Source organism: Camarhynchus parvulus, unplaced genomic scaffold, assembly GCF_901933205.1.
Source record: "Camarhynchus parvulus unplaced genomic scaffold, STF_HiC, whole genome shotgun sequence".
Classification (NCBI taxonomy): Eukaryota; Metazoa; Chordata; class Aves; order Passeriformes; family Thraupidae; genus Camarhynchus; species Camarhynchus parvulus.
Window position 1 is genome coordinate 60,429 of NW_022148600.1, and position 12,266 is coordinate 72,694.

Sequence of the window (12,266 nt, forward strand, 5' to 3'; positions counted from 1 at the left end):
TTTTTACCCTTTCCCCCCTTAATTTTTAACTCTTTCCAAGCCAGGTTTTTAACCCTTTCCCCCCATTTTTAACCCTTTTCCACCCGATTTTTAACCCTTTCCTACCCCTTTTTTTTTAACCCTTTCCCGCCCAGTTTCTTAACCCTTTCTCACCCGGTGTTTAACCCTTTCCTCCCCAATTTTTAACCCTTTCCTCCCCAATCCTCTCCCCCCCCATTTTCCCTTTTTTTATACCTTTCCCCCCCCTTTTTTCCTTTTTCCCGTTTTTAACCCTTTCCTGCCCCATTTTTGTTAACCCTTTCCCCCAGTTTTAACCCTTTCCTGCCCCAATTTTAACCCTTTCCCGCCTGATTTTTAACCCTTTTTGGCCCAACTTTTAACCGTTTCCTGCCCGGTTTTTAACCCTTTTCTGCCCAATTTTTAACCCTTCCTTGCCTGGGTTTTAACCCTTTCCTCCCCAATTTTTAACCCTTTCCCGCCCGGATTTTTAACCCTTTCCCACCTGAATTTTAACCCTTTTTTGCCCGTTTTTAACCCTTTCCTGCCCTTTTTGTTAACCCTTTCCCGCCCCAATTTTTAACCCTTTCCTGCCCCATTTTTAACCCTTTCCCGCCTGATTTTTAACCCTTTTTTGCCCAATTTTTAACCCTTCCCTGCCCGGTTTTTAACCCTTTGCCTCCCCAATTTTTAACCCTTTCCCGCCTTATTTTTTAACTCTTTCCAAGCCAGGTTTTTAACCCTTTCCCCCCCAATTTTTAACCCTTTCCCGCCCCAATTTTAACCTTTTTTTGCCCGTTTTTAACCCTTTCCTGCCCTTTTTGTTAATCCTTTCCCGCCCCAATTTTTAACCCTTTACTGCCCCATTTTTAACCCTTTCCTGCCCAATTTTTAATCCTTTTTTGTCCGTTTTAAACCCTTTCCTGCCTGGTTTTTAACCCTTTCCTGCCCCAATTTTTAACCCTTTCCCGCCCCAATTTTAACCTTTTTTTGCCCGTTTTTAACCCTTTCCTGCCCTTTTTGTTAATCCTTTCCCGCCTGATTTTTAACCCTTTTTTGCCCAATTTTTAACCCTTTCCTGCCCAATTTTTAATCCCTTTTTGTCCGTTTTAAACCCTTTCCTGCCTGGTTTTTAACCCTTTCCTGCCCCAATTTTTAATCCTTTCTTGCTCAGTTTCTTAACCCTTTCTAGCTCAGGTTTTTAACCCTTTCCGTTCCAATTTTTAACCCTTTCCTGCCCCAATTTTTAACCCTTTCCTGCCTGGTTCTGAACCCTTTCCTGCCCCAAATTTAACCCTTTTTTGGCCGTTTCTAACTCTTTCCGTTCCCTTTTTTCCCCCCAATTTTAACCCTTCTCTGCCCGGTTTTTAACCCTTTACTGCCCCAATTTTTTACCCTTTTCCACCTTAATTTTTAACTCTTTCCAAGCCAGGTTTTTAACCCTTTCCCGCCCATTTTTAACCCCTTTCCTCCCCAATTTTTAACCCTTTCCTCCCCAATTTTTAACCCTTTCTCCCCTAATTTAACTTTCCTGTTTTAACCCTTTCCTCCCTCTTTTTGCTGTTTCTTAACCTTTTCCAGCCCCAATTTTTAACCCTTTCCTGCCCCAATTTTTAACCTTTTCCCACCCGGGGTTTAACCCTTTCGTGCCCAATTTTAACCCTTTCCTGCCCCCTTTTTTAACCCTTTTCCCACCCAGTTTCTTAACCCTTTCCCGCCCCAACTTTTAACCCTTTCCTGCCCCAATTTTAACCGTTTTTTGCCCGTTTTTAACGCTTTCCCGCCCCAACTTTTAACCCGTTCCTGCCTGCTTTTTTAACCCTTTCCCTGCCCTTTTTTAACCTTTTTCCGCCCGATTTTTAACCCTTTCCTGCCCGAATTTTTAACCCTTTGCTGCCCGGTTTTTAACCTTTTTCCGCCCGGGTTTTTAACCCTTTCCCGCCCGCAGGCTGCAGCTGCTCTACCAGGCCGGCGTCTTTGTCTCGCGCTCGTCCCTGCGCTGCCTCCGCCTGCGGCGCCTCTGGGGGCTGGCGCTGGCGCAGGTGGGGCCACAAACCTGCCCCGGGGACCCAAAACTGCCCCCGGGGACCCAAAACTGCCCCAGGGACCCAAAACTGCCCCAGGGACCCCAAATCTGCCCCGGGGACCCCAAATCTGCCCCAGGGATCCCAAATCTGCCCCGGGGACCCAAAACTGCCCCGGGGACCCAAAACTGCCCCAGGGATCCCAAAACTGCCCCAGAACTGCCCCGGGGACCCAAAACTGCCCCGGGGACCCCAAATCTGCCCCACAGACCCCAAATCTGCCCCCCAGACCCCAGAACTGCCCCAGGGACCCCGGAACTGCCCCACAGACCCCAAATCTGCCCCCCAGACCCCAGAACTGCCCCAGGGACCCCGGAACTGCCCCGGGGACCCCAAATCTGCCCCAGGGACCCAAAACTGCCCTGGGGACCCCAAAACTGCCCCAGAACTGCCCCGGGACCCCAAAACTGCCCCAGGGACCCCAAATTGCCCCAGGGACCTCAGAACTGCCCCAGGGACCCCAAATCTGCCCCAGGGACCCCAAAACTGCCCCAGAACTGCCCCAGGGACCCAAAACTGCCCCGGGGACCCCAAACTGCCCCAGGGACCCAAAACTGCCCCAGAGATCCCAAATCTGCCCCAGGGACCCCAAATCTGCCCCGGGGACCCCAAACTGCCCCGGGGACCCAAAACTGCCCCAGAACTGCCCCGGGGACCCTGGAACTGCCCCGGGGACCCAAAACTGCCCCGGGGACCCAAAACTGCCCCAGGGACCCCGGAACTGCCCCAGAACTGCCCCAGGGACCCAAAACTGCCCCAGAACTGCCCTGGGGACCCAAAACTGCCCCAGGGACCCCCAGGCAATCTGCCCCAAACCTGCCCCAGGGACCCCAGAACTGCCCCAGGGACCCCAGAGCCCCCCCGCCCCCCCAGGCCCCAAATCTGCCCCAAAACTGCCCCAGGGACCCCAAATCTGCCCCAGGGACCCCAAATCTGCCTCCGGGACCCCTGCCCCAGGGACCCCGGAACTGCCCCAGGGACCCCAAATCTGCCCCGGGGACCCCAAATCTGCCCCACAGACCCCAAAACTGCCCCAAATCTGCCCCGGGGACCTCAGAACTGCCCCAGGGACCCCAGAACTGCCCCCAGAACTGCCCCGGGGACCCCAAATCTGCCCCAGGGACCCCAGAACTGCCCCAGGGACACCAAATCTGCCCCAGAACTGCCCCAGGGACCCCAAACTGCCCCCCAGATCAGTCCCTGCCCCATTAATTCCATTTTTACCCCAATTTTCCCAAAAATTTTCCCCAAATTTCTCCCAATTATTTTCCCAAATTCCCCCAATTTTCAGCCAAATTTTCCCATAATTTTCCCCCAATTTTTCTCAGTTTTCCCCATTTTAATCTCAAATTTTTCCCCAATTTTCCCTCATTTATTTCCCAATTTTTCCAATTTTTTCCCCAAATTTTCCCCCTGAATTCCCCCAATTTCCCCAAATTTTTCCCATTTTTAACCCATTTTCCTCCCAATTTCCCGAATTTTAATCCAAATATTTTCCCTTCTTTTTCTCCAATTTTCCCCCATTTTATGCAATTTCCCCCCCAATTTTTCCCAAAATTTCCCCCAAATTTCCCCCAATTTTTTCCCCAAATTTCCCCCAATTATTTTCCCAAATTCCCCCAAATTTTCCCCCCAAATTTTTCCCCATTTTTCTCAATTTTTAACCAAATTTTCCCCCAATTTTTTCCCAATTTCCCCCATTTTAATCCAAATTTTCCCCAATTTTCCCCAATTTTATTTCGCAATTTTTCCTCCAAATTTTCCCCAATTTTTTCCCATTTTTAACCCATTTTCCTCCCAATTTCCCCAAATTCAATCCAAATCTTTTCCCAAATTTCCCCCAAATTTTTCCCCAAATTTCCCCCATTTTATTCAATTTTTCTCCCAATTTTCCCCCCATTTTCCCCAAAATTTCTCCAAAATTTTCCCAAATTTTCCCCAAAATTTTCCCCAAATTTCCCCATTTTAATTCCCATTTTTAAGCCCTTTTTTCCCACCATTTTTCCCCAATTTTCCCACAATTTCCCCCAAATTTCCCCCAATTATTTTCCCAAATTCCCCCAATTTTCCCACAAAATTTTCCCAATTTTTCCCAATTTTTCCCCAATTTTCCCTCATTTATTTCCCAATTTCCCCCAATTTTATTTCCCAATTTTTCCAATTTTTGTCCCCCAAAATTTCCCCCATTTTTCCCCAATTTTTAACCAAATTTTCCTCTTTTTTCCCCATTTCCTCCTCCTGGCCCCGCCCCCAGGTGCTGCTGGCCGCGTTCCTATTGGCCGCCGTGGCTGTCAATCACCTGCTGCCCGGGCTGGGCGTGGCCGCGGCGCTGGCGCTGGGGGAGGGGCTTGTGGGGGGCGGGGCCTACGGGAACGCCTTCAACAACCTGAGCGAGCAGGTCAGTGACCTTTGACCCCTGAGTGACCCCTGAGTGACCCCTGAGTGACCCCAACCCCAAAAATCACCAAAAAACCCTCAAAAATTCAAAAACCTCAAAAAATCTCAAAAAAACTCCCAAAAATCTCAAAAAAGTCCCCAAAAAATGTCAAAAAAATCTCCAGAAAACAGCAAAAAAGCTCCAAAAAATTTTTAAAAATTTCAAAGAAAAACTTTAAAAAAATTCCCTAAAATTCCAAAAACGTCTCCAAAAAAATTCCTCAAAAAAACTCCAAAAAATCAAAAAAATCCCAATAAAACCTCAAAAAAATCTCCAAAAAATCTCCCAAAAATCTCAAAAAAATCCCCAAAAAATGTCAAAAAATCTCGAGAAAATCTCAAAAAAAATTGCCAAAAAACCCCCCAAAAACTCAAATCAATCCCAAATAAATCTCAAAAAAATTCGAAAAATTCTCAAAAAATCCTCAAAAGAAATCTCCAGAAAACGGCAAAAAAGCTCCAAAAAATTTTTAAAAATCTCAAAGAAAAACTAAAAAAAATTCCCTAAAATTCCAAAAAACGTCTCCAAAAAAATTCCTCAAAAATACTCCAAAAAATCCAAAAAAATCCCAACACAAACTCAAAAAAATTTCCAAAAAAATCTCCCAAAAATCTCAAAAAAAATCACAAAAAATGTCAAAAAATCTCAAGAAAATCTCAAAAAAAATCGCCAAAAAACCCCCCAAAAACTCAAATCAATCCCAAATAAATCTCAAAAAAAATCTGAAAAAATTCTCAAAAAATCCTCAAAAAAAATCTCCAGAAAATGGCAAAAAAGCTCCAAAAATTTTTTAAAAATCACCAAAAAAACTTTAGAAAATTCCCCAAAGTTCCTAAAATGTCTCCAAAAAAATCTCCCAAAAAATTCCAAAAAATCTCAAAAAAATCTCAAAAAAAATCCCAAAAAATCTCAACAAAATCTCCAAACAAATCTCAAAAGAATCTCCAAAAATTCTCCAAAAATCTTTTAAAAAATCGCAAAAAAATTTCAAAAAAAATTTTAAAAATAGCGAAAAAATCCCCAAAAATCTGAAAAAAAACCCTCCAAAAATCTCCAAAAAAATCAAAGAAATTTCACCAAAAAACCTCAAAAAGGTAAAAAAAAGTTATTTAAAATCTCAAAGAAATCTCGAAACAAAACTCAAAAAAATCCCCAAAAATCCCAAAAATCCCCAAAATTACAAAAACCCCTGGTACCTCTGGTACCCCAAAGTATCCTAACCCTGACCCAAAAAATATTGCCCCCGCAGGTGCCACTCCCAAAAATCTCGAAAAATCGCTATAGTCCCCAAAAAATCGCAACAAAATCGCCGAAACAAGCCCGGGGGCTCACAGAATCTCCAAAAATGACCAAAAATACCTGGTTGGTGACCACAAAAACTGAGTGACCACTGAGCTCTGAAAAAAATTGTGACCCAAAATGACCACTGAGTGACCACGGAGTGACCCCCTAAGTGACCACCAAAACACTGAGTGAAAACTGTCCAAAAATCTCCGAGTGACCACAAAAAACCACTGAGCTTTGAGTGACCAAAACGTGACCACAGGGTTGGCCAAAGAAAATGACCATAAAGTGACCTCGAAGAACCCCTGGAAGTGACCACAAAGGACCACTGAGTGACCACAAAATTGGCCTCAAATTGCCCCAAAATGACCCCTGAGTGACCCTGGAAGTGACCACTGAAATGACCTCTGATTCGTCACTCAGTGACCCTGAGTGACCCTTTTGGTCACTGAGTGACCACTGAGTGACCGCTGGATTGGCCTGGAAGTGACCACAACTGCCCGGAGTGATCACTGGTTGGCCTTGGGTGACCATTGATGACCACTGGAAGTGACCATTGAGTGACCACCAAATGACCCCTGAGTGACCACAGAGTGACCACTGAGTGACCACTGGATTGGCCTGGAAGTGACCACAGACTGACCATTGAGTGACCACTGAGTGACCCCTGGATTGGCCCTGGAGTGACCACAAAGTGACCATAAAGTGACCACAGAGTGACCCTTGGCCTGGTCACCAAGTGACCTTGAACTGACCATTGAGTGACCCTGGAGTGACCCCTGGAAGTGACCACAAAGTGACCACTGAGTGACCACTGGATTGGCCTTGGATTGATGTGAGTGACCCCTGAGTGACCCCAGACTGACCACTGGAAATGACCCTTGGATTGGTCACTCAGTGACCCTGGAGTGACCCTTGGATTGGTCACTGAGTGACCACTGAGTGACCGCTGCATTGGCCTGGAAGTGACCACAGACTGACCCTGGAGTGACCACTGGATTGGCCTTGGAGTGACCATTGAGTGACCACTGGAAGTGACCATTGAGTGACCACCAAATGACCCCTGAGTGACCACAGAGTGACCACTGAGTGACCACTGGATGGGCCTGGAAGTGACCACAGACTGACCATTGAGTGACCACTGAGTGACCCCTGGATTGGCCCTGGAGTGACCACAAAGTGACCATAAAGTGACCACAGAGTGACCCTTGGCCTGGTCACCAAGTGACCTTGAACTGACCATTGAGTGACCCTGGAGTGACCCCTGGAAGTGACCACAAAGTGACCACTGAGTGACCACTGGATTGGCCTTGGATTGATGTGAGTGACCCCTGAGTGACCCTAGACTGACCACGAAATGACCACTGGATTGGTCTTCAGTGACCACTGAGTGACCCTTGATTGGTCACTGAGTGACCACTGAGTGACCGCATTGGCCGGAAGTGACCACAGACTGACCTTAGAGTGACCACTAGATTGGCCATTGAGTGACCACTGAGTGACCACTGGAAGTGACCATTGAGTGACCACCAAATGACCCCTGAGTGACCACAGAGTGACCACTGAGTGACCACTGGATTGGCCTGGAAGTGACCACAGACTGACCATTGAGTGACCACTGAGTGACCCTGGAAGTGACCATGGAGTGACCACTGAGTGACCACTGGAGTGGCCTGGAAGTGACCATGAACTGACCATTGAGTGACCCTGGAGTGACCACTGAGTGACCGCTGAGTGACCCCTGGAAGTGACCATTGAGTGACCACCAAATGACCACTGGATTGGCCTTGGAGTGACCACTGAGTGACCATTGAGTGACCACTGAGTGACCATTGAGTGACCACCAAGTGACCACTGGATTGGCCTTGGAGTGACCACTGAGTGACCATTGAGTGACCACTGCATTGGCCTTGGAGTGACCATTGAGTGACCCTGGAAGTGACCCTTGCTCTGGTCACTGAGTGACCACCGAGTGACCACTGAGTGACCACTGACCCCTGAGTGACCCCTGAGGCCAAACTGGGACATTTCTCATTAAAAAAGGGAAAAATTGGGATAAATTTGTTCATTTTTACATAAAAATGGGAATTTTGGGGACAAAAATGGGAATTTGGGGTACAAAATATATTTTTTAAGTGAATTTGGGGGTAAAAATTTTGGGGATTTGGGGTAAAAATTTTGGGGTAAAATCGGGGATTTTGGGGTAAAAATTGGAATTTTTTCAGGTAAAAATGTTAATTTTGGAGGTAAAATAGGGGATTTTGGGGGTAAAATCGGGGATTTTTAGAAAAAATGAGAGTTTTGTGGTAGATTTGGGGATTTTGGGGTAGAATTGGGAGATTTTGGGGTCAAATGTGAATTTTTGGAGGTAAAAATATCAATTTGCGGGGTAGAAAATGGGAATTTTGAGGGATAAATTTTGGCATTTTTGGTCAAAATCAGTTGATTTTAGGAGGTAAAAACTCACGAATTCTGAGGTAAAAATTGCTGAATTTGTGGCAAAAAAAGTACATTTTTATTAAAATGTTGAATTCTTACTGAATATCACAAATTTTGGAGGTAAAATCGGACATTTTGAGGCAAAATCGGCTGATTTAAGGAGAGAAAAAAACCCCGATAATTTTGAGGTAAAAGCTGGGGAATTCTGAGGTAAAAATTTTCAAATTTGAGACCAAACCCCCCAATTTTATTTAAAACCTTCAATTTTCACCCAGAAATGTCAATTTTGAGGGGTAAAATTCGGCATTTTTGGGTTAAAATCGGCCACATTTGGGAAGGGAAAAACTCAGGAATTCTGAGGTAAAAAGTGGCGAATTCTGAGGTAAAAATCGCCAAATTTCAGGTAAAAATGTCGATTATTGTTTAAAACATACGATTCTTACCCACAATCGTGAAATTCAGAGGTAAAATCCAACATCTTCAGTTCAAAATTGACTTATTTGAGAGGGTAAAATCCTGATAACTGTGAGGTGAAAAATCGATAATTCTGAGGTAAAAACTTGCGAATTCTGAGATAAAATCGCCGAATTTGTGGAGAAAATGTCGATTATTGTTCAAAATTTCGATTCTTACACAAAATCGCGACTTTCGAGGCACTTTTGGGGTAAAATCCACTGATTGAGGGGAGAAAAACTTGATCATTCTGAGGTAAAAAATCGGGAATTGTGAGGTAAAACCTGGAGAATTCTGACGAAAAACCCGCCGAATTTGAGGCAGAAACGTCAAATATTGTTTAAAACGTTCGATTCTTACCCAAATTCGCGACTTTCGAGGCGCTTTTGGGGCAAAATCCGCCGATTTTGGGTCCTCTGCATCCCCGGACTCGCTTTCCCAGCGTTCCCTGCGCGCCAACCCGGAAAAAGGGCGGGAATTGGGAGAGGAGGCGACGCGACCCCCCGGGGAATTGTGAGGTAAAAATTTGCGAATTTTGAAGTTAAAATCGCCGAATTTGTGGGGAAAAAGTAGATTTTTATTTAAATTATTGAATTTCCACCCAGAAACGTGAATTTCGGGGGTAAAATCCGACATGTTTGGGTCCAAAAGGGCCGGTTTGGTTGGTAAAAACCCGATAATTGTGAGGGAAAAACTCGCGAATTCTGAGGTAAAAATTTTCGAACTTGTGGCAAAAAAGTAGATTTTTATTAAAAATACTGAATTTTCACCCAGAAACGAGAATTTCGGAGGTAAAATCTGACATTTATAGGTCCATAATCGGCCGGTTTGGGTGGTAAAAACCTAATTATTGTGAGGGAAAAACTCGCGAATTCTGCGGTAAAAATTTTCGAACTTGTGGCAAAAAAGTAGATTTTTATTAAAAATACTAAATTTTCACCCAGAAACAAGAATTTCGGATGAGGAAAAAAAAAAGTTTGGTGGAAAAACTTTTATTAAAAACATTGAGTTTCTACCCAGAAATGTGAATTCGAGGCAGAAAATTCTGCCATTTCTGGGTTAAAATCAGCCGATTTAGAGAGGTAGAAACATTGGAGGTTCTGAGGTAAAAACTCGTGAATTCTGAGGTAAAAATTGCAGAATTCACAGCTAAAACCTCGATTGTTATTTAAAACTCTCAGTTTTCACCCTGGAATGCAACTTTTGGGGGTAAAATCCGGCAATTTGGTTCAAAATTGACCAAGTTAGGGAGGTGAAATCCCGATAATTGTGAGGTAAAAAATAATGAATTGTGAGGTAAAAACGGGAGAATTCTGAGGTAAAAAATGCTGAATTTGTGGCTAAAAAGTTGATTATTGTTCAAAACATTCAATTCTCACCCAAACCCGCAAATTTGTGAAGGTTAAATCCGAGATTTTGGCTGAAAATCGGCTCATTTAGGGAGGGAAAACACCCGGAAATTGTGTGGGGTAAAAATTCGTGGTAAAAATCACCTAATTTGAGACCAAAACCTTCATTTTAATTCAAAACCTTCAATTTTCACCCAGAAATGCAACCTTGGAGAGTAAAATACGGAATTTCTGGGTTAAGAAATGGCCAGATTTGGGGAGGGAACAAATTGACAATTCTGAGGTAAAAACTCGTGAATTGTGAGGGAAAAAAATCCTGAATTCTGAAGGAAAACCCTTCAAACCTGAGGTTAAAAAGTAGATGTTTATTAAAAACGTTCAGTTCTTACCCAAAATGACAAATTTCAGAGGTAAAATCCGACATCTTGGGTTAAAATCAGCCGATTTTAGGAGGTAAAAAACCCGATACTGCTGAGCTAAAAATTGCCAAATCTGAGGCAAAACAAAACGATTTTTATTAAAAACTTACCGTTTTCACCCAGAAACGCATTTTTGGTCAAAATTGGCCAAGTTAGGGAGGTAAAATTTTGATAATTGTGAGGTAAAAATCGCCGCATTTGTGGCAGAAATGTCGATTATTGTTCAAGACGTTCGATTTTTACCCAAAATTGCGAATTTCGGAGATAAAATCAGAAATTTTTAGGTCACAATCGGGCGATTTAGGGAAGCAAAAAACCCGATAATTATGAGGAGAAAACCGGGGAATTCTGAGGTAAAAACTCGCGAATTCTGAAGGACAAACTTTCGAATCGAGGTTGAAAAATCTAGTTTTATTAAAATAGTTCAATTTTCACCCCAAACCCGCGACTTTTTGGGTCAAAATCATCCAAGTTCGGCTCTTTGCCACTTTTGGACTCGCTTTCCCAGCGTTCCTTGCACGCAAACCCGGAAGTGGGATTGTCTTAAGAAAGGAAGTGACGCAGCGCCACTTCCGTTTCGGCCTTTCGGCCCTTCCGTACCGGCGGCTCCGCGTGCGGCGCGTTCGGTGCGGGGGAGGGGCGGAATTGGGGTGGGGGGGGGCCCGGGGGGTCCTGGGGTGGGGGAAGGGCGCGGGCGGAGGTAGGGGACGATTTGGGGCGAAATTCGCGGATTTTGGGGCAAAAAACGCGGCAGAAATCGGAGCTTGGGAAACGTGAGGGGTTTGGGGGAGGGGCGGAATTTGGCCGAAATTTGGGGATTCTGAGGGAAAATTGGGGAAATTTGGGCTGGAATTGTTGGTTTGGGGTTCAAATTTAAGATTTTTGGTCCAAATTTTGCTTCAAAGCCCTCAAGTTTTGCCTTAAATCCTTCAGAGTTTTGGTGAAAACGCTCAAAGTTTGGGTCTAACCCATGAAGTTTCTCATGAAAACGCTGAAAGTTTTGGGTGAAAATGGTGAATTTTTGGGTCCGAACCTCGGGGTTTTTTTGGCGGTTTTGTCTCTCCAGGCTGCCCCTCCCCCTGTCGCTGCCGCCCCTCCCTCTCTGTCGCGATAATGTCGCGATTCTTCACCACCGGCTCCGACTCCGAGTCCGAGTCCTCGGCGTCGGGAGATGAAACCGCGCCCAAAGCGCCGGGGGGACCCTACAGCAAGTGGGCGGGGCTAAAGGGAAAGGGGCGGGGCTAAAGGAAATGAGAGGGGTTTAAAGCGAAAGGGGAGGGATTTAAGGGAAAGGGGGAGGAGTTAAAGGAAAAGGGGAGGGGTTAAAGGAAGGGGAGGGGCTTAAAGGAAAAAGAGGAGGGGTTTAAGAGTAAAGGGGAGAGGCTTAACAGAGTGGGGAGGGGTTTTTAAAAAGGGGAGGAGTTTAAAGGGAAAGGGGAGGGGCTTAAGGATGGGGCAGTTAATGAGAAAGTGGAGAGGTTAAAAGAAGGGGAGGGGCTTAAAGGGAAAAGGGGGAGGGGTTAAGGAAAAAGGGGAAGGGTTTAAGGGAAAAGGGGAGGGAGTAAAAGAAAGGGGAGGGGGTTAAAGAGAAAGGGCGGGGCTTAAGGGTGGGAGTGTAAAGGAAAAGGGGAAAGGTTAAAATAGGGGAGGAGCCTAAAGGGGAAAGGGAGGGGTCAAAGGGAAAGGAAGGTGTTAAAGGGAAAGGGGAGGGGTTTAAGGAAATGGGAGAGGCTTAAAGGGAATGGGGGAGGGGTTAAAGAGAAAGGGGAGTGGCTTAATTGGAATGGGAAGAGTTAAAATGGGT

The 12,266-nt window shown here is 45.2% G+C and overlaps 1 protein-coding gene across 1 annotated transcript in view; it reads left to right on the forward strand.

The window, feature by feature from the left end:
• Positions 1 to 11,022: 11,022 nt before the first annotated feature.
• The window catches only part of EIF3CL (eukaryotic translation initiation factor 3 subunit C like), a gene marked incomplete at its 3' end in the record, with an annotated part of 51,461 nt that continues 50,217 nt past the window's right edge, over positions 11,023 to 12,266 (forward strand). Inside the window, 2 exon segments of the mRNA XM_030970692.1 lie at positions 11,023 to 11,088; positions 11,529 to 11,673. Of these exon segments, the coding sequence (XP_030826552.1) occupies positions 11,576 to 11,673 (98 nt within the window).